At 48.2% G+C, this 26,815-nt stretch overlaps 1 protein-coding gene across 11 annotated transcripts in view; it reads right to left on the bottom strand.

Annotated features, from left to right (window-relative positions):
• The window catches only part of PTPRT (protein tyrosine phosphatase receptor type T), a 1,089,879-nt gene that overhangs the window by 637,895 nt on the left and 425,169 nt on the right, over window positions 1-26,815 (bottom strand). For all 11 annotated transcript variants that reach the window (XM_036826097.1, XM_036826100.1, XM_036826103.1 and 8 more), the window contains exon 6: window positions 25,310-25,484. In XM_036826097.1, the coding sequence (XP_036681992.1) occupies window positions 25,310-25,484 (175 nt within the window). The remainder of the gene's footprint in view (window positions 1-25,309; window positions 25,485-26,815) is intronic.

Below are 26,815 nucleotides of genomic sequence, written 5' to 3'. Positions count from 1 at the left end.
TCACCTACATAGAGCGACACACAGAACCAGGATTCTGAGGCCCTTTGGCAAAAGGGGCTGATCCAGCTAACTGGCAGCTGTGTGACCCTAAGCAAGACACTTAACCTTTCTGAACATTACTTCGCTGTTTGTAAAACAGGAACACTGTCTGCTCCTTGTGTCAAGAGGACAGACATGAGGTGGTGTGCGTCAAGACCCCAGCACAGAATAGGGCGTCCCAGCCTCCGCCTCTCCTCTTGGGCCCTCCTCTGCCTTCCGTTCTCAGGACACAGACGTGCAGCCCACGTGCCATCCCACAGTGGCTGCTGTCACTGTGCTCCGGGGACTGATGGGTTGCTACTAATGGGATTTTTCAGCGTGGGGGTGAAGGGGGGTACCTAGAAGAGCTTCAGCTCCTCACTCAACCTGCTGAGATTCTGACACAGACACAGATCTTAAGAGAATTAGCAAAGAAGTAGAAATGCTGTGAATAAATGTCAGCGCCCCTCACAAGATGTTCCCTCCCAAGACCTCACTTTTTTGCCAGCAAATACTCTGAGATGTCAGAGCGTCTCTCTGAAGCAGCTCTGATCATGTCCCCCGCCTTTTTAACATCTTTTAAAGACTAGCGTGCTGCTGACAGGACAAAATGAGGCCTCCTTGTCTGGAACCTCATATGGACTTGTGCCTGTCTCCTGATTGCCTGTCCAGCTTTGTCCTGCACCCTGCATGCTCCCGTGCAAAAAAAAAAAAAAAAAAAAAAATCCCGGGCTTCCCTGGTGGTGCAGTGGTTGAGAATCTGCCTGCTAATGCAGGGACACGGGTTTGAGCCCTGGTCTGGGAGGATCCCACATGCCGCGGAGCAACTAGGCCCATGAGCCACAACTACTGAGCCTGCGCGTCTGGAGCCTGTGCTCCGCAAAAAGAGAGGCCGCGATAGTGAGAGGCTCACACACCGCGATGAAGAGTGGCCCCCGCTTGCCACAACTAGAGAAAGCCCTCACACAGAAACGAAGACCCAACACAGCCAAAAATAAATAAATAAATTAAAAATAAAATAACAAATGTTCAAGTACAATTGGTGTCTAAAAAAAAAAGAATTCCCCCACCATTGGTATCTAATCAAGTTCCTTTCTAAAAAAAAAAAAAAAAAAATCCCCAAACCTGATATCCTCTTTGATATACATTCTTTTTCAAGTCCTGATACACGTGACACTTCTGAGAGAAGCTTCTTCAGCTGTAAAATGGGTCATTCTGAGGACTAAATGAGACTACACGGGGGACACCCCAAGAACACCGTTAGGGGATAATAAGTAGCAGCAATTACATTAGCAATAGCATCTCCAGTGTGCCAGGTGTTCAACAGAGTTGGCTCCCTTCCCTTATCACAGTGTCTAGTAATCACATCATGTTTCTCAGGAGGCTGTGGACCATGGATGGGTAAGAATGGTCCTTCACTTACCTTACGTGTGTATCCCTGAATTGCCTGGACCATTGCAGGCACTCGATGAATGTCTGCAGGAAGCCAGATGGAAGAACAACAACAACAAAAAAAGACAACTGGTATACCCGTCAATGTCCAATTTCAGGAGAAAGTTTCTCCTGGAGACTCTAGGTACCGCTGTTTGCCCTGATCAACTGGGTCTTCCTGCTGCCATACTGTGGCCTCCATGACTCATCTGATTCACAACAAATTTGATCTTGTCACTTCTGTGCTTAAGACATCTTAATAGTCCCTGGGACCAAGCTCAAAGTCCTTGACCTGGTTAAAACAGATCCTTATGATCTGGCTCTATGAGGCTGCATCGCTACTGCTGTGTCTGCAGCCACCCCTTTCCTTGAATTTTGTGCCTGAGCAGCACCCAACTTGGCACCATCCTCCAAACATCACTGTGCCTTCAGTCACACTATACCTCCCTCCAGAAGTGACCTTCCTGATCAAAACTCCAACCATCTTTCTAGAGATGACGCAAATAAAACCTTCCAGTGAAGCATGTTGCACCCTTGCTCACCACCTGTTATTTTTACTTTGGTGCAATAACGGCTGTAAATACCTTTACTAATCATTAATATTTGGGTAGACTGCGTGCTGGACAACTTTCATACCTCAGCTGTAACACAGTGCTTCTCAAATTTTAGCATGTGTCATAATCCCTGGAGGAGTTTTAAAACATAAATTCCTATACCCCACTCCAAATTCTGATTCAAAAGGTCTGGGATGGGGCCTGAGAATTTACATTTCTAACAAGCTCCTAGCAATGCTGATGTTGTTGGCCCATGACCCTACTTTGAATAGCCCTGCCTACTTGTGAGTAAAATTATATTACCATTTTTATAAGAGAGGAGAAGTAGGTGACTTGCCATGGGATAAATTAGTCAGTGATGAGGCCACCATCATTGAACCCCAGTCTCTGGAATCACATCCTGAGCTTCCTTACTCAACAAGTAGAGAGAGAAGCTGACATTCACTAAGAGTTTACTCCACACAAAGCACTCCACCAAGACGACACATATATTATCTCATTTAATCCTCACAATCTTCTGAGGGGAATTCTATCACTCCCGCATTATAACTGATGAGGAAACAGGCACAGAAAGGGTAACTTACCCAAGGTCACAAGGCAGTATATGTTAAAATGGAGAACAGGGCCAAGGGACAATGGCAGCGCGCTCATGCATTAACAATGACCGTTTTCTAAATGTGATGTTGTTCATCTTTAATTGCAAGTGTTGGTTTACCTGTAAGTCTCCCCAGCCAGACTGTATCTTTGAGGTCAGGGAAATTGTCTAATTTCCTCTTGCATCCTAACCACTGGCAAAATGTAAGCAATCTGCAGATAAATAACTGTGTTTGATGAATGAATAAATATACAAGACTTAAGAAGTAAATACAGGATGTGAAAACAACCAAAATCTTAACCACTTGACAAGAAGATTGCCCCTCCCTATAAATGATAAAACAGGATCCACAGAACGATCTATAGAGGGGCTTCGAGGAGGCCCGCCTGTCTCCAAATAAAGAAAAACAACCAAGCAAAACAACAATGACAACAACAAAAACACTCTGTCCCCAGAAGCTGTGGGCTGGCATTCAAAGAAGGCTCTAAAGCCAGGCAGAAGACTGCAGGTTTGGCAAAATGAGGCTCGCACCCCAAACTAAAAATGCTTCTCTTGTTTCCCTTTTAGCTAATTTCTCTCCTTTCTGAGCCTTCCAGGGGGGTCGGTCTAGAGGATGCTATTCAAACTAACAGCTGCAAAAGGGGGAAAAAAAAAACAGAGAGGAACTTTTCTGTTGCTTGTAATCAAGGGTAAAAATAAAAGAGGCACAGTGAAAATTCAGGAAAATAAACAGTGATCAAGCCTTTTCTTTTCCATTTGCCTGTGGAGTCCTGCTGTGTGTCCAACGATGGAAGAAGAACGAGGCTGGGATGTGGAGGTCCACATCGGCTCCCATCGCATGTAAGGACAGAAAAATGCCTCCACTGAGCCACAGTTATGGGACTGGGGAGACACGACTCACAGCCTCCTCCTCCCCCGCAGAAGTCGAGGCTGTGGCTGTGTTTGATCTCTCTAAGGAGAGATCTGGGTGGGAGGAGGTGGAGAGAAGGAGTGAATCAGGAATGAATTCTGCTCTGCCCTTGGCTGTGAGATGTGGGTTTGCACCTAGATGTAGCCTGCAAGGAACCCATTCACTCAGATCTCTTGGGGAGTGGGCTTAGACGTGGCTGGAGGCCCTACAACCAAATTGTGGATGTCTGTTTCACCATGGCGACCTCCTCTCATCTCAAGTCTCTATACTACACTCAGAACTGCATTTCAGCATCTGGGTTCTGAGATTTGGCCTGGACTGCCCTTGGCCAAGCTGAGTTGACCATGGCTTTCAATGACGACCAAAGAATGACAAGCCCTACCATATGCCAGATTCTGTGCTGTGGGCCTGTCATGCAATATCTAGTTCTTACCAATGCTCTATGATGGAGGTAGATGTATCCCAACTGTATAGATGTGAAAGGTTCAAAATGACCAAAGTATGACACAAAACACATGACTCCATGTCTAGGTCCCTAATGTCAACAAAGAGAAAGCCTGCCTTTGCCAGGATCACTTATCTGGAAAGTGGCAGAGCAGGGATCGTCATTCCGGTATGTGACCTGGAGCCCACACATTTCACCACCACACCAGGGAGCTCTGAGAGATGGTGGAGTTGGGCCTCTAGAGTCACTGCTGGGATGTGACCACCCAAAGGGGAGAATCACAGTGGAAGTGGGAAGTGCAGTGAGAAGCTGCTCCACACAGAGTTGATCAGCCACGGGGAAGAGCAGAAGTAGTAGGAAAGGAGCCCTGGAGGCCAGTGAAGGGGTCAGAAGCAAGTAGAACAGAGGCGAGAGAGGAAACTAGAGTCCAGGTAGTCAAGGAACTTGTTCCTTTTCACCCAGATCAGGCAGAGGACGGGGGCGAGAGAACTGGAAGAGAGGAGCAGAGGAGTTCAACATGTGTGCAGTGCCTTGGAGTTACACCTGAGGATCATCAGGAACACCCAGGGAACCGTGGGTCATCGGTTCCAGCTGATCTTGCAGTGGACACTGCAGTGACCTGCTGACAGGGAGGCAGCTGCGCCCCTCCCCCAGCTACTGGAAGTGTCAACTGCTTATTGCTCACAGCTTCATCCATCTCTGGGAACTGCCGCAAGGCTATGTTTGCTGGGGGTAAGGGGACATGGCCAGTGACCGGTCGATGTGGGAATACAAAGGCCCAGTCCTCTAGCCTCAAATCGGGACAACTCTGAAGTGCCATCCAAGCTCCAGGGTTCGTCCATAGGGTCACCTGAGCCCTACTCTTTCAGCTGTACCCACATCACAAGTCAACTTCTCCCTCTGCCCAGTCCCGCCTCCCTCACTCCTTGACAGGTGTTCCTCCGAAGAACTTGCCTGAATAAACCTTCTGCATCCAACTCTCTGTCTCCGATTTTGTTCCCAGGGAATCCAATCTAAGACACTTCCTTTGCCTCAGCACTTCTCACTACTTCCTTCAAGGAAACTTCTAGAGAGAGCTGCAGAATTCACAGGAAGGATGGGAGGATGAGCAGGTGAAGTGAACACCTTCACCTGGTCCCCGAGCACAGGTTCCTCCTGTCCAACCAGACTTCTCCCTGGTTCCAAGAACCAGCTGCAAGATTTCCACCCTGGTTCTGGAACCAGCCGTTCAGCACAGTCTAACTGCACCAAATTTTATTGAGTCTTTGCCGGGGCTGTCACTTCATCCAATTAAGTGGAGGTTACAGAAGGATCCACTTGTCATTACAGCAATTCCTCCTTGTGCTAAATGCTCCCAGAATCTTAACTACCAAGCAGGCATGATGGGAAAGGATGGCACCAGTGGAGAAAGTAGTATTTCTCTTTCACAGGGACAAACACGGGCCGGTCCCTGAGCCCGACATGTACTACCCGTGTTCAGCAGCTACATAAATTAGATAGGCCTAAATAAGTCAGGCTGGAGACAGGGATGGAAACAGAATGCAGATGAGGCTTGCCCAAGGCTAGCACTGTGTGAAAAGGTTGGGAGCCCAAGTTTCTGGGGAAGCACAGCACAGCAGAAGTACTGAGCGGACAGCCAGGAGATGCGGGCTCAATGCCCTGCTCTTTCTCCCCCCATGTGAGGACTTCCAACAAGCCCTTTCCCGTCCCCCTCTAACACTGTGGATGATCTGACCCCCGACTAGCTCTCCAGCCTCCACTCCCACCACTTACCCATTCCATTCCAACCACATCAACCACCCTCAATTCCTCCAACGTGCCGCGCTTTTCCTACCACTAGTGTTTTCTTACTCACTGTCTCCTTTCCCTAGAAAAGTATTCCTACCCTTTAAATGGCTGACATCTTCTCATCCTCCAGGTCTTAGATCAAATGTCACTTCCTCCAAGAAGTCTCTCTCGTTCACTTACCAAAATAGGTCTCCCAACTAATTCTCTGCCACTATACTCTGATTCTAACATGCTCCTTATAATAATATATACTCTCTATTAACCCTTTCAAAGTCCGTCTGGTCCTGCCAAATGGTACTGTCCAATATGGTAGCCCCTACCCTGTGTGGTTCTTTAAATTTAAATTCAATAAAATTCAAAATTCAGTTCCTCAGTCACAGTAGCCACATTTCAAGGGCTCGTAGCCTCATGTGGCTATCGAGTCACAGATAGCAGACAGCAAAGATAAAGAATAGCTCCATCATCACAGAAAGTTCTATTGGACAATACTGGCCCACAGTACACACTTCGTCACTTTGATCACCCCTGCATCCCTGGTGTTTGCAATAGTGCCTGGGCATATTGTAGCCACCCAAAAGTGTTTGAAAAAAAAAAATTAACAAACCAACAATAAATATTTCCAACAGAGGTATGTTCAAAAGAGCTACGAAAAAAGAATGTTCACACCTGTCTACGAAAGTTGAAAAAGTCTTTATAGAGAAAGTGACGTTTAAACTGAGCTTTGAAAGATGACAGCATGAGAAAAAGGTGAAAAGCCAGAGAGCGAAGAGAATGGCAGAGGTAAAGGCCCTGAAGAATGAAAGATCATAAGGTTTAATGTTCGGGGATTTGGCAAGTTTCTCAGTGGTGGTGCTGTTGGTGGCAGAGTTGAGATTAGAACTCAGGTTTCCTTTCCTTGAAAGTCTGATGCTCAGGGCCTCATGGCTGAGATATTCGATTCAGGGTCCAGAATTTAAATGCGTGCTAGTGAAGCATATCATTCAAAAGCAAGAAAAATAGAGAGATTTTTTAAAAAAAAATCCAAGGGGGAAAAAAAGGAATGCAGATGTTCATGTTTTAATAAGCTATAAAAGATCCCTGTGTCCTTCTCCTGCTCTGCATTTTGTTGCTTCTGTGCTGAACTTTAACACACGCAGATAGCACAGGAGACAAGGTACCCATCTTAGGATGGATAACTAGAAGAGCTGCCCTCTTGAGAAGGCTTCTCGGCATGAACACACGACGATGCAACCTCATGCAGAGGTAAAGGTGCCCATTCAGCATGCTGGCCCACGCCTGCTTTCAAACAGCTACTTCCCCAGACACACAGTTTAGCCACCTGCCCTCCAGATGATGTGCACATCCTGACACCTGCATGGATGACTCACTCAGCTTTGGGAAGCCAGGAGGGTGGTGAGGATCACAGAGCGGGGGAAGGAGGCAAATCCTTGGGCTTAATGTCCCCTTAGAATAGGAGGGTTCACTCTCTTCTGCAAGACTGGCTCATTTATACAAGCAGGGAGGAATTCCCAGTGCAAGCCTGGCTCTTTGCTTTGCCTTGTGGAGATAAAAGGCAAAAGAAACAAAAGACTTAGGGAGAGGAGCCGGTATGAGCCCACGAAGTTGCTCTGCATTAATCACCTCCTCACCCACACCCACTGGTGCCCTCTTTGACGCCAGCCCTCGGTCTTTGGCTGGGAAGATGCAGGTCAAGCTGTAGCTGGCTGGGGAGCTCATTAGCACCTCATCAGAGCCAAGCACTGCCTGCCTTCCAGAAGGTGTTGTGAACTCTCACTTCAGTTACTTCCTGCAATCAATACAATGCTTCTGCAGTCACTCCATCCACTGCCCTTGCAGCCACTGGAGACTATAGGCTTTTTTTTTTTTTTTTAAATATTTTATTTATTTATTTATGTATTTATGGCTGTGTTGGGTCTTCGTTTCTGTGTGAGGGCTTTCTCCAGTTGCAGCAAGTGGGGGCCATTCTTCATCGCAGTGCGCGGGCCTCTCACTATCGCGGCCTCTCTTGTTGCGGAGCACAGGCTCCAGACGCGCAGGCTCAGTAATTGTGGCTCACAGGCCCAGTCGCTCCGCGGCATGTGGGATCTTCCCAGACCAGGGCTCGAACCCGTGTCCCCTGCATTGGCAGGCAGATTCTCAACCACTGCGCCACCAGGGAAGCCCGAGACTATAGGCTTTTAAGGAGAACCTTTGGGCTGATCAACACGTACGCCTTAACTTCATAAGAAATGGCATTCCATCCTTTGCACATTGATCCTCTGGGCTCCCATCACAGTGAGACCCAGAGCTGGAGAGAAGCACTTCCAGCAATGTGCTGGGTGCGGAGGTCCAGGCCTCGGCTGGGGGTTGGGACAACGTAAGCAGAAGGCCACAGTGATAATAAGTGTTGCGTGGGGAGGTCCTTCATGCAGTTCCAGAGATGGCTCAGGAGTCCTGGCTGGAGACCCTGAAGCCGAGGCTCCCACTCACACGTAAGGTCTCAGGAACACTGTGTCTGAGATATATTTCCCTTGATGATCCCTTTGTTGCCTTGACCAGCTTTTAGCTGCCCTGCATATGGCCACCAGGGCCCAAGAGAATCTTAGCTCTACATATGGCCCAGCAGGCCCCATGCCTCTGGCAGGCCATCACTCCAGCTGAGCCACAGGACTCTGGAACTGGGATTTTTGTGGACCACTGGACAGTAGTAAGTCCTGTGGAGCACTGCTAACTCCAATTCTGCAGGGCCGCCTTCCAGAAGCCAGTTCCTCGCTGGGATGTAAAGGACCACTCTCAGCCCTTCCAAAGGCCAGCAGGAACCCAAAAGATGGAGTCCCTTCTTACTTTCAGAATGTCTCTCAGTATACCCTTAATAGCCATACCCAATATAGTGATGCTGTTTTTCAAGGCCAACTGACCACAATCTGAATAAAGACCTGATGCTACCAGACCCCAAGACGTAGGATTACAGAAGATCAGTGCTGGGTAGGATTCTAGAAGAAAAAGACCTAGTCCAACCACATGTGTAAAATGAAGTAATAATACACCTACGTTGGAAGATGTGCTGTGAGAGTTATCCAAGATCATCTCATCCTTTTAAAGTGCTGTATTAGTGAGCTTTTGCTCCAGTAACAAACATCCATAATTTTTTTTTTTTTTTTGGCCAAGCTGCAAAGCGTGTAGTATCTTGGTTCCCTGACAGGGATCAAACCCATGCCCTCTGCAGTGGAAGCATGGAATCTTAACCACTTGACCACCAGGGAAGTCCCATATACAGACTCTTCTTTTTTTTTTTTGGCTGCGCCACATGGCATACAAACATCCATAAATCTTAAAGAAGTTCACAGACACTTGTTTCTTGCTCTTAGGTCTGTGGGCCAATGTGGCTTGGCTCCAAGTTGGGTTCAGATCTGTTCCTTACGCCCCAGGCAAAGTAAACATGTGCAGAACAATACAATCTTCCAGAGGTGTTTGTTAGCAAAGGCTGGGCATCTCTTAGAACATGTTAGATATGCTGCACATTAGTATCATTATCATTCTTAGTAGTGACATTTTGCTGATGATTCACTGACGCTCTAATAAGGTTGAGGCAGATAAGGCAGAATTTGGGAGCTGCTACTTGGCAGTGGCCCTGGGAAAGCTTAACACCTCTTGCCTGGGCCCGACTGGCTCTAAGAACTGGGATGGAGCCAGCTGTGACTGGAGGAGAGGGAAGAGGCTGCAGCCAGCCCAGGACAGACCCTGCAGCTGTCCTCGGGACCAGGAGGAACTGGAGAAAGTGGCATCTCATGGAAACGAAAGCTCATGGCAGGGCCAGGACTTACACCCAGGCCCCCTGACCTCCTAGACTGAATTCCCGCTCTGCCCACACTAGGAAGGAGAGCAGGTTAAGATGGTATTAACTTTTTTTTTTTTTTTTACATATTTAAAAAACAGAAAACAAAAAAACCTCAATGTTTATTTTTATTTCTTTTAGGCTGAAGCTTAACTCCAAAAATAGACAGTCCTTTTCAGTAGCCCTGTCATTAGCAGTTGCTACAAACACGATGTCCCCCACGCGCTGAACTGCAGGAATGACACTTGAAAAGAGCAATTAGAACAGAAGTCTCCTGAGAATCACGATGAGGCCCGCGGCTGCAGGTCCTGGTGCTCACATCTCCACAGGGCGTGGCCAGCAGCCAGGCCTCCCCCAGGGCTTCCTGTATCTCCAGGGGGGCCACCCACACCCCGGCATCTGCCTCTCCTGTGTGCCTGAGTATGTGCCTCCCCTAAGAGAACTGGGGGCCACTCAGCCCACCAACTCCACCCTAGCTGTGTGTTCTCAGCCAGGTCACTGAACCTCTCTGAGTCTCTGATTCCTCACCTAAAAAATGGAAATTGTAATAATTTGGGGTTATTTGGGCCATCTTCATTTTGTACATGTTAAAGAACTACTTGATTTCATGCAAGCAGCCACTAACAGAATTCTTCCTCGACACAGTGAACTTGGGAATAAAGAGATGAACTGGACACAGCCCTTGACTTCAGAGACATTACGGTCTAGCAGGGGTTCCTGTTCGGTGGATAGAGATTTGGAGACCCCTAACCTCTTTTCTCCTCCACTAGAATGTATGTTTTTGGATCACAGAAGCCCTGTCCCCATAGACCTCTTTGGTGTATCCTTCGTGTCTAGAAGATTCCTGGGACACAGTAGGTGTTGAATGAATATCTGCCTCATTGATCAATCAATTAGCACAGCGTCTGGAGACAGCACTGTGCAGGTCTATCTTTGTAACAGTGATTTAGCCAAATAACAAACGGTGCTACTTGCCCTTGATCAGAGAGTGCTTGTAGGAAGATGCGAATGCCACACATCGGTGTGGCCTCACCCTGTACCCCAGGTATCAGAATCGCGCAGCCATTGCCAACAACTCCATTGGTGTGGACGAGGTTGGTGTATGTAACAAGGTATTAAGAAGCAACAAAAGGGAGAGACGGAGAGTGCAGGAGTCAGAGGCAATGAGAAGGGAGGACAGAGTGGGAGAGAGGAGGGTGGGGAGCGGGGAGAAGGGCTGTGTTTTCCAGGAGGAAATATCCTACCAAGGACACTGACCAGCAGGGCAGAGGGAGCCGAGTTACCCATCTGTGACCTTCTGCAAGAGAGGGTGACAGGCAGGGCTGGGCAGACACTGATGGGAGGAGAAAGGATGATGGGGGAGTGGAGATAGGACGACGGGGGAGTGGAGAACGGACGACGGGGGAGTGGAGAAAGGACGACGGGGGAGTGGAGAAAGGATGTCAGGAAGCAGAGACACAGAGGCAAAGACCAGAGCCACCGAGAGGGACTGCACTCTGGGATGGACAGACATAGATAAATAACTTGGTTCTGAGCACATCTGGTCCTCAAATGGCCTTGCAGCTGTGTGAAATTCATTAAAACAAAAGAATTAAATTACATCACGGTTATTTAAGCCGGAAACCAGGGGGCCCAGATTGTAGACCACAACCTACCAACAGCCCTCAATCTTCAGAAATCTGTAGGAAGCCCACTGGGGCGGGGCACACACGATGGGAGCCCTGCCCGTGCCCTTCTGATTCCTGTCTGCCCAGAACGCCTCTTTAGGGGCAGGGGTCCTGCCCCACCCTGCATCTTCCTGCAGAGCCTGGACTCCTCACACCCCGCCCCGCTGGCCACAGGGCTGGGCCCCTGGCTCTGACAGTTGGGCACATGACCCTTCCACCTGCCACTGGGTGGAACAGCTGGTGCCCCACTGGCTACTCAACCCAGGCAAGGATGATCACAATCCTTTCCCGGGATGCCCAGAAATGCAGAGAAGTAAACTCCCTTACCCTGGAGTTCGTTCAACTAGAAGGCATGGATCTGGAGCTGTCAGCCCTCAACTTGCCCCCAGCACTCCCCATAAGCATGTACGAGAATAACGTCAAGGACAAACAAGCAGAACAGGAAGTGCAGAGGAGACGGAGCCCTGGGTCCACCATTCGAGCCGTGAGACTTGGCTCTACACACAGGCAGCTCCGTGCCTGGGCGTCCCAGGGACATGAGCCAGTAATCTCCCTCTGAGTCTGTACCCAGTTAAGAGCGAGCTGGGTTGCTGCCCCTTACCACTAAGAGGGTCCAGACGGAGGATGGTCCTCTATCTCCATCCTCAAGCTCAGAGCAGCCTCTGCTGAGCCCTCCTGCTGTTGCTTATGTCAGTAAGGCAGGCCAAGAGTGAGGGCGTGGGCAGGGCTGCGGCCTGCGGAGACCTCCAGACCCAAGGCGAGGATGCGATCCTCGCTGGCAGTGAAACGGGCCCCGCTTCTGAGATGCAAAAGAAAGGCCAGGGACTTCCCTGGTGGCGCAGCGGTTGAGAATCTGCCTGCCAATGCAGGGGACACGGGTTCGAGCCCTGGTCTGGGAAGATCCCACATGCCACGGAGCAACTGGCCCGTGAGCCACAGCTACTGAGCCTGCGCGTCTGGAGCCTGTGCTCCACAACAAGAGAGGCCACGATGGTGAGAGGCCCGCGCACCGCGATGAAGAGTGGCCCCCGCTTGCCACGGCTGGAGAAAGCCCTCGCATAGAAACGAAGACCCAACACAGCCATAAATAAATAAATTAATTAATTAAATTTACTTAAAAAAAAAATAGTGCTACTTCCGTAATGGCAATGGAATTCTCACCTATTATTAAAAAAAAAAAAAAAAAAAAAAAAAGAAAGGCCAGGGGAGAGTCATGCACCTGCCAGAGGGAACTAATCCAAAGCCAGTGGGGAAATAACTGGCAAGTAGGACTGGCAGAAACGAGCTGTGCAAACAGGTCCCCGGGAACTGTCTGCTGCCAGGTTGCTGAGCCTCTGAGGAAGCAAGAGAAGGGAGGGGCCAGGGCAACACAGCAGCAGGCCAGAGCCTTCAGAGAAGGTCACGGACACCAAGAACTTCTGCTGGGGTGGCCAGAGCACGTGAACCTCATGTTCCATTTGGGGACGTTCGCATTTCTGTGTTGTAACCCCCTTCCCTTGCCCTAAATCCTCAGAAGTGCTACACCACCAAGAACGTGTGTGTGTGTGTGTTGGGAAAAGGATGAAGAAAAATTAAGGAAGGGGACTAAGTTCCAAATCTGGATGGTGCAGAGCAGACAGAAGGTGTAGGAAGCGAGGGGTAATTGACATAGAAAGCCAGTGGGAATGGAAACCAAATAGTTAGAAGTTACCACAATATGAGGCCTTAGGAACATGCAAAAATTAGCAAGAGAGCTCATTTTACCCAAATCCCAAAGGGCAGGACTTCTATTGGCACACAGGCTGCAGATAAACTTGGGGTTAGGGGAGCACTTCTCAGGTCCAGCCCCAGGAATACCTGGCATGGGCCCTCTGTGCAAAGACAAATGACTACAGGTGTATCTATGAGCTGCTTCTTTGGGGCTTCTGGAAACACAGGGTAGCCCATTGATGACATTGGGGCCCAGGAGCCAATCAGGAGTCCTCCAGTCCTGGCTGCACAAGGGGGCGGGGGTAAAGGTGGTAGCTTGGGGCTTAGGCCATAAAGGTGGAGTCCCCAGGCACAGGCAGTAGGACCAAGTCCACACTCAGCAAACTTCTGGGTATGGGTCAGGGCCTGAAGGTGGGTATCCTGCAGTTTCCTTCATCTCTGCTTATTGCAGAAGTCAAGGAAGGAAATCAACAGAGCCTAGGATTCAGCAGAGACAAGAGAAGATGCCTGGAAGAGTCACCCTTGTCCCTAGGCCTGCAAGCTGGCTTGGTCACTTAATGGACTATATTAGCCTAGCGAGGGGAAGAAAGGTGAAGGGCACAGGGGTGGCCAGCTCAGTACTCCTAAAAGAAAAGTCGCAGGGGTCAGTACAGATGTGCTTGCGGCTGCAGTGCTCAGAGGGAAGGAACAGCCTTCTGACAAGTCAGTCCCGATGACACCGTGCAGAAAGCATCAGCTAACTCTGCTTGCTGGGAGGCCTGATTCCATGACTGCTGGGCTCCCACGAAATGCCGAGTGGGAACTATGGCACAGTCCTGATGCTGTGGGTGTCTGCCCACCATACGGGTGGACACTTGAGAATGAGGTCTCAAAGCCATCAGGCAGGAAGGGCCAGGATAATGGACAGCAACTCCCCCCGACATATGCTGGATTAGTCGTGGCTGGTTCAGGTACTGCTCATTCACGTCACAGCCCAGTGAGGTCACGGGGTGGGCAGGGGTGGTGCTGGGATCCACATATCATTCAGGGACCCAGCTTCTGTCTGGAGGTGCTGCCTGCCTCAGTGCGTGGTCTCCAGTGTCACAACAGGAGGGGAAAGATGGGCTCGCACATGGGACATTTTGTATAGGTCTGGCCTGGAAGGGGCACGTATCGCTTTGGCACACATTCCTCTACCCCATCTGGAGGCGGGAGTCTAGGAAGTGTAACTTTCCTGCCCACCCAGAAGGAAGGATAAATGGTACAGAGAACAAATCACATTGTCACATGACTTTGAACTTCCCCAGCTAGTACGAAGTAGGTCCCACTCTGTGATTTCCACACTTGATTTCACTGAGCCTCAGAAAATGTAAGGCAAGCAAGATCATTCGTTCCCTTTTACAGATGGAGAAACTGAGGCTCGGTCACGTGCAGAGTTTAATCCAACAGCAAACAGAGCGAGAAGTCTGCCCCAGCCCCACCTGCCTCTAAAGTGTAGCCTCACCGCCTCTCCTTAGGAAGACCATTTTCAACTGCTTGCAAAGACACAGCAAACGCCAGTCCTGTCTCACGGGGGCGTCCAGCAGTTCCCCACTCACATGTGTGACAGATGAGAAGAGCAAACCACGGAGCACATTTTGCCGCTGATAAACTCAAACCGGAGGCTTTCCCTCACCGAGAACAGATGATCAGCCACTCTGCCAAAAAGTCTCTGCTCCACACCGCCAGGCCGAGTTCCATCAGAGAGGAAGAGTTCCATTTATTCAGCGGTAAGCGAGTCACATCTGCCTCTGGATACACATCTAAAGTAACAGGCCTGCTACTCTGATTAGTAATGAAAAGTTGGAGCAAGCACATTTCATTTAAAAGAGAAGGGGCCAAATCCTAGCTCCATTCTCTACCAGGGTCCAGGAAAGCATAAAAAAGGAGGATCATATGCACTTAAAAACAACAACAACCTTTAAAGAAGCAAAGAAATCCACCTGCCTACGTGGTGGGAAAACTAAAATTTTACACCACTGCAGGAACCCCATGATTCTGTAGAGCTATGTCATTTGTTTTTCATACTATTTTAGGAAGGCATTCTATTGTTTGAGGGGGAATAAGTTTGAAACCCACCTGTAGAATACACCTTCTCTTTTGACAAATAGGGAAGTTGAAGCCCAGAGAAATGGTCATTCAAATCTAATTAGCAGCAAAGTGGAGGCTCCCTTCCTTCTAAGATAAACCGCACCTAAGCCCTGGCTCTGAGTTCCCTGGATTAGGATAGCAGCACATCTTAGATGGGGCGTGAACATGGGAGTTTAAAAACAATGCAATGTGGGCATAAGGAACCTCACTGATTACAACGGAAGCCCACTGTCCACGCCCTGCCAATTGCTGAGATACTGCTTTCTTGGCATCTGCCTCCTGCTAACTGTTCCACCTTTGCTTTTTAAATGTTTAAACATGTTGCCACAATTTTTTCATGAAGATCATTTCTTTTTTAAAAAAAAAAATTATTTATTTATTGATTTGGCTGTGCTGGGTCTTAGTTGCGGCACGTGGAATCTTCAGTTGCAGCAAGCGGGATCTAGTTCCCTAACCAGGGATCGAACCCAGACCCCCTGCATTGGGAGCACGGAGTCCTAACCACTGGACCGCCAGGGAAGTCCCTTCATGAGGATCATTTCTAAATGACTTGTGATACTTGCTTTTGAAGTGCACAATGCTTTACTCCACCCCCTCTCCCCACCCCACCCATCCCCATTTGGGATCACTGGGCTCTACCGGTAGGTAGACTGACTTGGGTTGAAGAGGCAGCAAGCTGGGGGAGTCTAGGCACAATGACAGCTCCCATGGCCCACTGGGCTGGTGTGTACTGTTCACTGGGACACCCTAGCTCACTCACCAGGTCAGAATAAACCAGAAGTCAAATGTCAGAGTTTTTAGACTAAGAGACCGGGGATCAGAGAAGCTGAATCATTTCTTCACAGCTAATGTCACCAGGTCTCCCTTCTTTCTCCTACATCTCATGCCCCACCTGGCCAGAAGTCCACAAAATTGCAGATGAACACCAGAGCATCAGGGATCAAGAAGTCTCCCCATGGGGAGGGGTTTGGGTCCGAGTTTCTCAACCTTGGCACAACTGGCCTTTAGGGCTGAGCAGTTCTTTGTTAGGGAGGCTGTCCTGTGCATTGCAGAAGTTCAGCAGCATCTCTGGCCTCTACCCACTGGATGCAGGTGCTCCCTTCCCAGGAGTGACAATTAAAAATGTCTCGGGACATTGCCACAAGTCCCCTGGTAGATGAAATCACCCTCAGTTAAGAACCACTGGTCTAGGCAGAGGTTGTAACATTTCAGAGGCAAACTAGGCACCAGTGAGAAGATAGAGACAATGATCTAGAGCATCCTTTCCAAATCTGGAGCCCACGGTTTAACTGAGTGCAACTGAGCCTGAATCTTAGGTCCTCAGAAACAATTTTCCATGTCTATTTGTCACAGAATAGAACATGATGGAAAATTAGCATTAGGAGGGTCAGAAAAAAAATGTCTTAATTATAATAGGAATAGGACAGACATTGGGCTATGAGACTCTAAGTAGGCTGGGTGATCAGGCTTCAGCATCCTCACCTGAAACATGGGAGCAGGTGAGGGTTAAATAGAACCTCACGTGAAATATCCAGGGCAGTGTCTGGCATGCAATAAATGGTCCACAAATGTTAGCTTACGACAGACCTTACAGCTCATTCCATATCCCAGATAATTCTTCCATTTGAACACAGGAGGTTAATGTTCCAAGTGAATGAGGGTTTAATGCAGTTGCCGTTTGATTTAATTTCCAAATGCGTTAAAAGCATTAATGCAACCCATCAGCATGCAGCTGATGAAGTAGTCAAAATCACGGAAACCAATACTTGTCAGGTTTTATTTATCCACATTTACGTTTTTTTTTTTTTTTAAATAAGCTGTTCTTTGTGCCCATATAGAATACAATATACATAGATATATCTCAGTTCGTCCCCCCACACCCCCCACACACACACATATGCTCAAGTAAGTTTCCCACTTTCCTCCCGGCTGTCATTTTTCTCTTCCCCTGGAAAACTAACAGTGACGTCATCCAAGAGTGAAGGAGTCCGGGGCTAAGACTGGGCAGCTGGCAGATGGGGAGGATGGAGAATGATAAAGACAAGCATAAACAGGGGGGCAGTTAGTTCACAAAGGATGAACAGAGCCATGACCCGCCCCCAAATCTAGAGGAGCTGTGCTCTTATTCCAGTTTATAATTAAGGAGTCATGGAATGAAGTTCCGAATTCACATAGCTAACACAAGGCAGACCGGGATTTGAACCCAAGACCTACACGACTTGGAATCTACCAGTGCTTGCCAATAGCAGTTGTGGTTAAAAAAAAAAAAAAAAAAAAAAAAGGATGCAACCCACTAATAAAAGTTAAGACTAAGAAAGACAAAAACAAAGAGCATCAGGATATTTTTCCTACAGGGAAGGAAGGCTACACAGACAATGTCAATGCTGAGGTTTCTCTGCAATAGCATCTTCCAGGAAAGCCGAGGTCAGACATGGGGTGGAGGGAGGAAGTGGGTACGTGTGACGTAAAGAGGTGTTAAACGTGCAGACACAGGTTGAAGCAGGTATACGCCAGTCGGCAGGACTCGGGAGGAATACAGAGGGCTCACCTCGAGGCAAGCCTTCCCTTGACAGCCACTGAGGAAGGCCCAGAAGCTTCTAAAAGGACCATCATAATGGCCACACGGTAGACTGGATAAGTAGTATGATGCTGGCAGGTCAACTGGGACCCCAAAGTTGCAACCAAAGCAGGACAAAGGGAGGCCATAGGAGGGACACAGGGAATTAAAAAGCTTACAGCTTCCATAATTAGGAAGAAATGAATAAGGGAAAAAAACAGCACTTAAAGGAAAAGATAAAAAAGAAGCACCCAGAAAGGACATGGAACTTCCTCAGAAGTAGGAGAAGAACCTACAGTTCACACAATACTGAGAACCTCTAGAAGGGAAGGAATGGGGAGGAGCGTGCAATGCCACCGCCTGCTTCTGAAGTAAGGGTCTGAGAACTCCCCGCTGGATACAGCCAAGGTCTGAGCACCTTCTGCACTCCAGGTACTGTATCAGGTGCCATGGACCCAGCAGGAAGCAAGACCTACAGACCTTCTTCCTTCAATAGTGTGCGTAACTCAGAGATGTGAATGACCATGGCGGGCAGTGATAAGGGCTGGGAAGAAAACCACAGCCTAGTACAATGGCACAGAGTCACAGGAGGGAGTGTGGGCACGCGGAGGCTCTCTGAGGAGCTGATGCCTGCGCAGAGACCACAGTGGACAAAACAACTGAGCCACACAATTGTCTGGAAGAAAAGTATTCGGGCCAGAGAGAGGAGCAAGGTGAAAAGGGCCTAAGGTCAGACTTAACTTGCTGGGGTTCAAGGAAGAGGAAGTGGACCGGCGTGGCCAGAGAAGAGAGTGAGAGGGAAAATATGGGGTGGGGGGGTGGGGTCAGAAATCAGAGACAGAGGCCAGATCTAGAGACTGCATTAAGAAGTTTGCACTTTACTCTGAGGATAAGAGAGGAGCTAGTGGAGGGTTTTAGGCAAGGATGCACCATGATTCAACTTGTTTTCAAACTATCACTGAGGCTGCTGCATAGAGAACAGACCTCGGTGGCGCAGGAGTGGAGCAGGCAGGAGGCTGGCAGAGTCATCCAACTGCAAAGAGATGGGGGTTGGTCCCGTGCAGTGATGGACAAACTGTGTCCTGGGAGCCAAATCCTGCTCCGTGCCTGTTTGAGTAAATAAAGTTTTATTGCCACACAGCCTCACTCACTCACTGACATCTTTTCTAGGGCTACTTTTGCTACAACGGCAGAGTTGAGTAGTTAAAACAGAGCCTGGATGGCCCACAAGCTGAAAAAACGTTTACTACCATGCCCTGTGCAGGAATGGTTTGCCACCTCCTGGTCTAGGGTGTGGACAGGAGAGGTGGTGGGGATGATGGGGCTCCAGGCAGGCTCAGGAAGTGGAGTTCACAGGGCAGAGGCCGGATTCCAGCCCAGGCTCTCTGACCACTGAGCCACACAGCCCCCAGCTCTGCTCTGCCTCTGAAGGCTGGCAGAGAACAGAAACGATTCTGACGGCACCTCTGCAGTGCTCCAGTGGCTGTCCAAGCTGAAATGCTCAGAGTGCTCACTGGCTTTGCCTCCTCTCCTGGCATGCAGCCGTCCTCCTAGGCTGCTCTCACTGATGGGACAGTGACCAGCAGCCCTGGTCGTCTTGGAAGGTTGTAGATGCTCTCCCAAACTGCATCAGTTGCTCCACCCTTTGTATTTCCTCAGCTCACGCCTGATCACAGGGCCTACCATACTGGATTTTGTAAGAAATGTGGTACAGAAGAAAGAGTCTGAGCTGAGGCACAAGCAGGCATGGGCTGGAATCCCAGCTCTGCCACGTATCAGGTGTGTGACCTAGGGATGACTGTCTAACCTCTCTGATCCTCCACGCCCTCATTTGGAAAAGGGGGATGCTACAGCACCTGTATCGTAGGGTTATGGATAGGATTAGTAAGACAGTATAGTAGGCGCCCAACACAACTAGATGACCACGCATTACAGGTTTGCACAATTCTTCACGCTAGACCGTGAGCTTATCACACTACTTGACACACAGTGGGGCTCAAATCAACTATTAAACAATATGAATATAAGAACAAGTCAACTACTCCAGCCATGCAGTCTTTAAACCAGAGGCGGTAAACTCAAAGGCCTACAGGAACCAGACTAGTGACGTGAGCAACATGGGCCAAGCGAGGACAGGGGTGAGCTGTGGAGCACATGCCCCAGAGCAGGGCAGGACACACCAGCCCGCTGCTGCCACTCAGAATGCAGGGCTCAGTGCGGCCAAATCATACAACTTCAAGAGGCATTTAAGTATCGGAACAAACTGTTCAAAGTCAAAAGACAGTGCAACCTAAGGAAAGCATTTCTGCAACCAATTTGGACTAGTGGCTGCATTTGATGACCCCAAGCCCATTCCAGGAGGAAAGAGACCTTAAGATGACTACGTTTAAATTTCCACAGTACAAGAAGCAGAACAGGAAAAATGTACACTGTATTTGGTCAATATCCCCTTAATAACACTAAAGTTGATTATTGTTATTTACAGATATAACTGGGTGGGTGTCTACTTTTACTGGGATCTATACATATACTGTCTCCCTCTAATAAGGATCCAATTAGCTATATTTACCCTCACTGAACAGATGAGGAAACTGAGGCTTGGAGTGAATATATAATTTGCCTGAAGACACAGACAGCTGGGGCCAGGACTGAGACTGAAACTTGGGATGTTTACATCCAAAATCCATGCTCTTGACCCTACCCAGCTGCCTTGATAGGAAGTCATATCAGTACTTAAATCAGAACATCTGACTCTCAGCACCAGTACTGGATTTCTTCTAGGCACCAATCTGCATATTGATAAGAAGGTTCTGAACCCGTGGTAGGTTGTTAAATGGACTCAGAAGGCAAATTTAAAAATCACCACCAACAACACATTTTTGATGAGTTAGAAAATTTTCATCCAGACCACATCTGCATTTTTGAAGACACCTACGTCTTTGGGATAAACTAAAACACCTTGAACTCGAAGACGTTAAGAAACCCAGAAACAGGGAGAGAATTAGTGCATTTATGAGCACTGGTCTGGAACAGGTAGGTTGAGAGGCCAGATTGTCGATCGAGCAAAACCTCAATTACAGGGTAATCTAATGTATACCCAGGTACATTATCACAACTCAATAAACAGTTCTTCGGAATTAAGTTATTCCAATTTGCTTTCATTTTGATCAGTGTGTTGCCCTGAGAATTTGATATTACCTATACTCTAATGAGGTGGCATCTCTGAAGCACTGATGCTCACCATCCCAGGATAATACATGAGCCACAAGCCAGCCAGCCATAAACACACCTGCTTAGGGAAAGACAGAGACCCGGCCTGAGTCTCCACCTTCCACGGCTTGGCCCAGCACAAGCACCTGCCACAGATGTCACCAGAGGGGCCTCCAGCTCCTGGCATCCTTGGGCGCTGAGGGGTCCTGTAACCTCCCAATCCCTGCATGGTCCGAGTTCTGAAGGAATGATGCCAGGCGGACGGGGCCCATGTGGTCAGGCGGCTGGGCACAAACAGGACCAGCTACTTTTCTTCTGGTCCAGAAACCTGACTCACCGGAGGCAGATACAGAAGGGCACCCAGGGAGTCTCATAACCCAAGTGTTCCCAAGTCCACATGTTGGCCCCCTCTTTTATATTCCTCCCTCCCTTTCCGTATGCTCGGCACATGGGGGAAAGCGCCAGTCCCTTTTTGCAGAGGAGGCCTTAAGGGATCTCTCCAGGGCCACACAGATCGCAATCAAATCCGCACCTGGGCCAGGTGTCCTGCCCCACCTCCCACTCAGGCCGTCACCACCTTTTACTTCCTTACAGGGGAAACCCCACCCACCTCAAGTCATTTATTTTATTTAACAAACACTTATAGCTCAGTGGGCCAGGCACTCCTCTAAGAACTCTTACACCCACTGTCTTATGTAATCCTCAGGACACACACCCCTCAGGGAGGTAATGCTCTACCTCCACCCCCAGATAAACCAGCTGAAGCTGGGAGAGGTTGATGTTCAAGGTCACTGAGCTGGGATGAGAAGGGGCCAGGATTCAAACCCAGGCATCTCAGCTCCAGGGTCCTTTCCTGTCTCTGAATTGGAACTAAATGGAGGAAACCTGGAAAAAATGCTGCCCAGGGAGGGTCTTCTTCCTGTGACGCCCCAGTGTCTGTCAGCTCCCTGCCACTCGGCCCACACGATCTGTGTGATGTGTAAACCAGGAACAGGAAATTCAATCTGGGGAGCAGCCCCATCCCCTGGGAGAGCGCTTGGCCCTTGAGAATAGCTGTCTTTCTCAGATTTTCTCCCTTCCCTGAAAGAAGGTAGATTTCTATTTTTTCCGTTTTTTTTGCTGTTTGTTTTTAACAAGTGCAAATACTTCAGTATTAAAGTATTTAAGCATTCTGGCTCAGCCACAAGAAGGGGCTCTAAGACGTGAGTGAGTCATTCTTCATAAAGCACTTTCCCCCCAGTGTTCTGGTTTGCTGCCTTCAAGTGGGTTCCTGGCCGCACACTCCAGGGTGACAGGCTTCCTTTGGTTGCTGCGCCTCTGGGTGCCCCCTGTCTTTCACTGTCTTGTTTGGCTTGGGTACCATTAGCTTTTTATGAGTGAGTGAGTGTGTGTGTGTGTGTGTGAGAGTGTGTGTAGGGAAGGGTTAAATCCATTTCTCCACGAATCTGGCAGTTAGTACCCCTCTCCAGAAAGGTGGGGAGTGGTGAGAGGGTGATGCGTGAGTTAAAAGGGCAAGTTAGCAACAGGTCGGGGGACCCCTGTCACGAACCCTGTCTGCTATCTGGACGTTTTCGACACTGTTCATGACACCATGCTACCATGTGCTGACAAGGCCACAATCCTCAGGCCCTCCAGGTGTTGCCAAAATAGCATGATCTAGCTCCTGGTCCGATCCTAGCTCTGCCCCTAAGGACCTGTCTCTATTTCTCAACCTGGCTGTGACTGTTCTCACAGCCGTAAAATGAACTAAAATAAAACCAAGGTGCAGAGCCACAATCAGGACCACATGAGATCGCGGATGTGAAGGGACTTCTACATTCAAGGGGTCCAGCTTCGAGCTTACCACAAAACTGAGTATAAAAGGAAAAAAAAAACGCCAGTGTGAGAAGAAGAAAATGGGCACTAAAAAAATGTGATATCCATAAAGGATTTCAGTAAGGTATAACAAAAACAGGATCCGGTCACCAGGAGCACAAACCCACCATCGCCCACCCTGAAGGAGACCTCTGAAGGAGACCATCCAGCGCATCCCTTAAAATAGAGCAGCAAGGGCTGGGGTGGGGAGGGGACAGAGCAATGTTAGCTCCTGTATTGTACTGACAAACCTGGTCAGGGCACCAGTCAGTCCAAGCTGAACTCTGGCCTAGGACACACAGCCAACAAAGGATAAATCACAGTCCCAGGACACACTGGCCACCCCTCCAAATAAAGGCCATGATGCTTCACCATGGAAATCACATCCTCTGTCCCAGAGCCCTCTGGATTTGGTTTCCCACACCTCCTTCTCCACACCTGGGGACGTAAGACTAAATGAAGCGTTTTCTGGTTCCATTTGTCTGCGGGTGAAAAGTTCAGAGCCCTACACTGGCCCCCTAGTCCTTCACCCTATGCAATCATTACCAACTCTGTGTCAGGCACGGGCAAGGTGCTGGTGAGACCGGGTACAACAGGAAGAAAACACTATCCATTCTCCGGGTGGGGATGGTGGGCTTCCTTTCCAGTGTGGGAGGTCACCATAAAAGAGTACGTGTAGTGAGTGTTCCAGAGGGCACAGCTCAGGAGTTACAATATTCACTATCTGAAAGACCCTGCAAAGGCCACTTTATCCCACGAATCCATCTTATGGCACCAAAAAGCCAAGATACGAGCTAATGGGATCAAAATGATTGGTTTCTTTTATATATAATGGCCCTCAATGTAAACTATTTTAAAGATGATTTTTTTTTCCTGTAGTTGTTCTGTTCGTAACTACCCAATTTGTTGATCTTCAGCTTAAGTGTTCATAGAATTACAGTGGATGAACTGCATTCCTGCTGAGGCCATAACTCCTTCACTTATCCACCTTCAACAAGCATTTTAAGGTTGAGCCTTATGGAACGACTGATTGTGCAGGTCAGAACCGTCAAACGCTGGCTATCTCAGATGGTTCAGTGTGCTCAGCACTCGTGCCAGGCACTCAGCTAAGCTCGGGGGACTGACTGTGAACCATGAACCAAATGAAGATGCCCCAAATCCCACAGAGCTTATATCCTAAAGGGGGAGACAGACGCTGCCAAGTAAACAAAGAAAGAAAAATATATAATTTGGAAATGTGATGAGTGAAAAAAGAGACAAGGTGATATAATAGAATGTGACCACCAGAATGGGGGGGGGGCGGTCCAGGGGAGGGTAATTCTCTCAGAGAAGATGGCATGATGACAGTCAAGCTGAGATCTGATTAATGACAAATGGGCAGCCATGTGAATATCCATCTGGAGTCAGGACAGCACAGGAGAGAGAATCCCACACTCTCTAGGATTAGAGACCCTAGACTCATACTAGTCCCAGGCAAGGTTACCATGACATGCGGAAGCAAAGAGAGGTCAAGGTTTTCACCACCAACCGATCCTTTGACCAAGGGAACCAACTCAGGATCCTCTGGAGGGTGGAGCGATGCTTTTACCTTCAAAACACTGGGTATCATTCTACAGCTAGCATTAAGACGAACAGCTTCATTATTTCATTCACTAAATTATGTTATATTAAAATTTTAATCGGCGAACATAACACTGGAAAATGAGAACATCCATACGCTGCTATCTTCCAGTGTAAGCTGTCAAACCTTTTTTCTTCTTTTGTTTATTTTTGCAAAGCAATATTGCAACAAAAAGAAAATCCGTATAAAGATGCTCATATTCTTTGGCCTACCAACTCTACCCCTAGGGAATTTATCCAAGGAAATAATCTGGTTTAGTAGAATAAAATATTCTCTTCGGAAGAACTCAATTTGAGGTGTGAATCGTTGCATGCACAAAGGAAAAGATAAAAGAAAAACAAATTACACCTGGAATTACCTAAATGATGACGGAGATTTTTAAAAATAGGATGATTCACTTGATGAAATAGCATACACCCATTAAGCACGGTAACAAAGATTATATAGTCTTTCAAAAATGAATGGACTATCCAGCTCCTTGAAAGAAGCAGAAAAGGAACAATGTGCATATTTTAATGGAAGAACATGTCAGTGATACCTCAGGTGAAAAAGAAAATTGAAAAAAAATTGAATCAAAGCCAGTGGGGTGGGAGGTTATTTATGTCAAAAGTCCTTCTAAAATATTGTCATTATATCGAGTTTTCAATAAAAAATCCCTCAGAAACAATTGTACTCTGATCACTGTAATAGAACGCCACCAAAGCACAAGGACATTGGCTCACTCTAACTTTAAATGCAGATTAAAGCCAAATTTGGAGATGTCGTCTATGTTATATATCCCATAAGCTTTCATATACGATCCTACATGTAAGACTCAACTTTGAATGGACAATGTAATATTGCATGATTTCACAATAACTTCCTCTATTTTTTTTTTGATGTGTGTTGATGGCAAGAATTGGAAATCGTGTTTCAGTCTACGGAATGGGTGTAGGAACACCAGATGAGAAAACGGGGAGTCTTAACTCCTCCCACCATGCAAGGATGGGGCCAAGGGATCCCCGTGAAATCAACCACCTGGGGAGAGGCACGGGTGGTGGCACTCACCTTTCACAATCAGCTCAGCGTAGTTGGACACACCAGAGCCACCGTCAGAGCGGATCACACAGCGGTACTTGCTCACGCTCCGCTGGGTAGTGTCCGCCACACTGACTGTCGCCGAGAAGCGCCTGTGGTTGACCACGCGGGTGACCATGAGGGCCGTGTCCCTGCCATTCCATTGCTACAGGACAGAGGAAGGGAAGGAGACAACATATTATCACACACCCCTGAGTGACCCCAGCATGGAAGTTCCACCCGTCCCCACACCCCTGGGGCCCATGACTTTCCATAATAAGGAGTCTCCATTGCTGGTTTCTGCAAGTGATGTAGTTCAAGAATAACCTTTGCTAGTGAGCTGATTCAAGAGGGTGGATGCCTGGCCATAGGAAGAGAGGGCACAGCCGCTTCCAAACACCTTGGCTCCTTGCTCATCTGCATTCGGGGTTGGCGCTTGGCCCCTTAACCTTCCTCCCATTTTCCTTCATCTCTTAAGCAAAACCCACAGGGTTTCCCTAAATGCAGACTCAGGTAAGTTAGTGAAGACACAGCCCACAAAGTGATAATAAACAGCTGGTGTCCTGGTACACCACCCACAGGCTCTGAGTCCCCCCCACAGGGACCAATCTGTCCCTCCAGGTAGAGTGAGGATGGGGGCTTTTCAACACCTCTCCTCCTTGGCATATGCTTCTTCCTCTGCCTGGTGCCTCCTGTCTCCCTGGAGATACTCCCTCTCCCTTAAACACACAGGTTCAGCTCATTAGCATCTCCAGTAAGTGCCCCTGACTGTCACAACACCTTCTGGAAGCTCCTCACTCTCTTATGTATGGTGCAAACTTCCCACACATTTTTTCCTACAAGTGTTTCCCACTGTAGACTGTAGCTCCCCGAGGGCAGGACTTTGCTCTTTTCATTTCTAGCACCGTGCCCTGAAGCCTCCTGACTTGCTAAACATTTCTAGAATCAACATTTCTAGCACGGCATTTTTGTTTTTACCATCCTGAATCTTAGATGTGATACTCTGAGTTTGAATAAGGCCCTTTTTCACAGTAGCAAGTCACAATAGCTGATAGGAAAACAAATGCAAGCCAAAACCATTTGTGCAGGCACTTTCATTTCTCTGGGCTTCAGTTTCCTCATTTAAACAATGGATCTGATACTGGTGTTTGCTCTATGGAGTTATTGCGACGAATAAATGAGAAGGCATGTAAAACATTTAACACATGAAGGTATATTCTGGTGTTAGTGGAGCTCTCTAAATTAACCATGAAATTAGCCAGGTGAAGTGGGGTAAACTGGATAACAGCCCCTCAAAGATGTCTACATCCTAATCCCTGGAACCTGTAAATACATCACCTTACATGGCAAAAGGGACGCTGAAGATGTGATTCAGGATTTTGAGATGGCGAGAGATCCTGAATTATCCAAGAGGATTTATATGCAGAAGAGGAAGAAGGCCGGATGGCCAGAGTCAGAGAAGGAGATGTGGTGACAGAAGCAGAGGTCAGAGTGACG

Source organism: Balaenoptera musculus, chromosome 15 (assembly GCF_009873245.2).
Source record: "Balaenoptera musculus isolate JJ_BM4_2016_0621 chromosome 15, mBalMus1.pri.v3, whole genome shotgun sequence".
Taxonomy (NCBI): Eukaryota; Metazoa; Chordata; class Mammalia; order Artiodactyla; family Balaenopteridae; genus Balaenoptera; species Balaenoptera musculus.
Note: the sequence above shows the minus strand (reverse complement) of the source record. Positions and strands in the feature narration are given on the sequence as shown.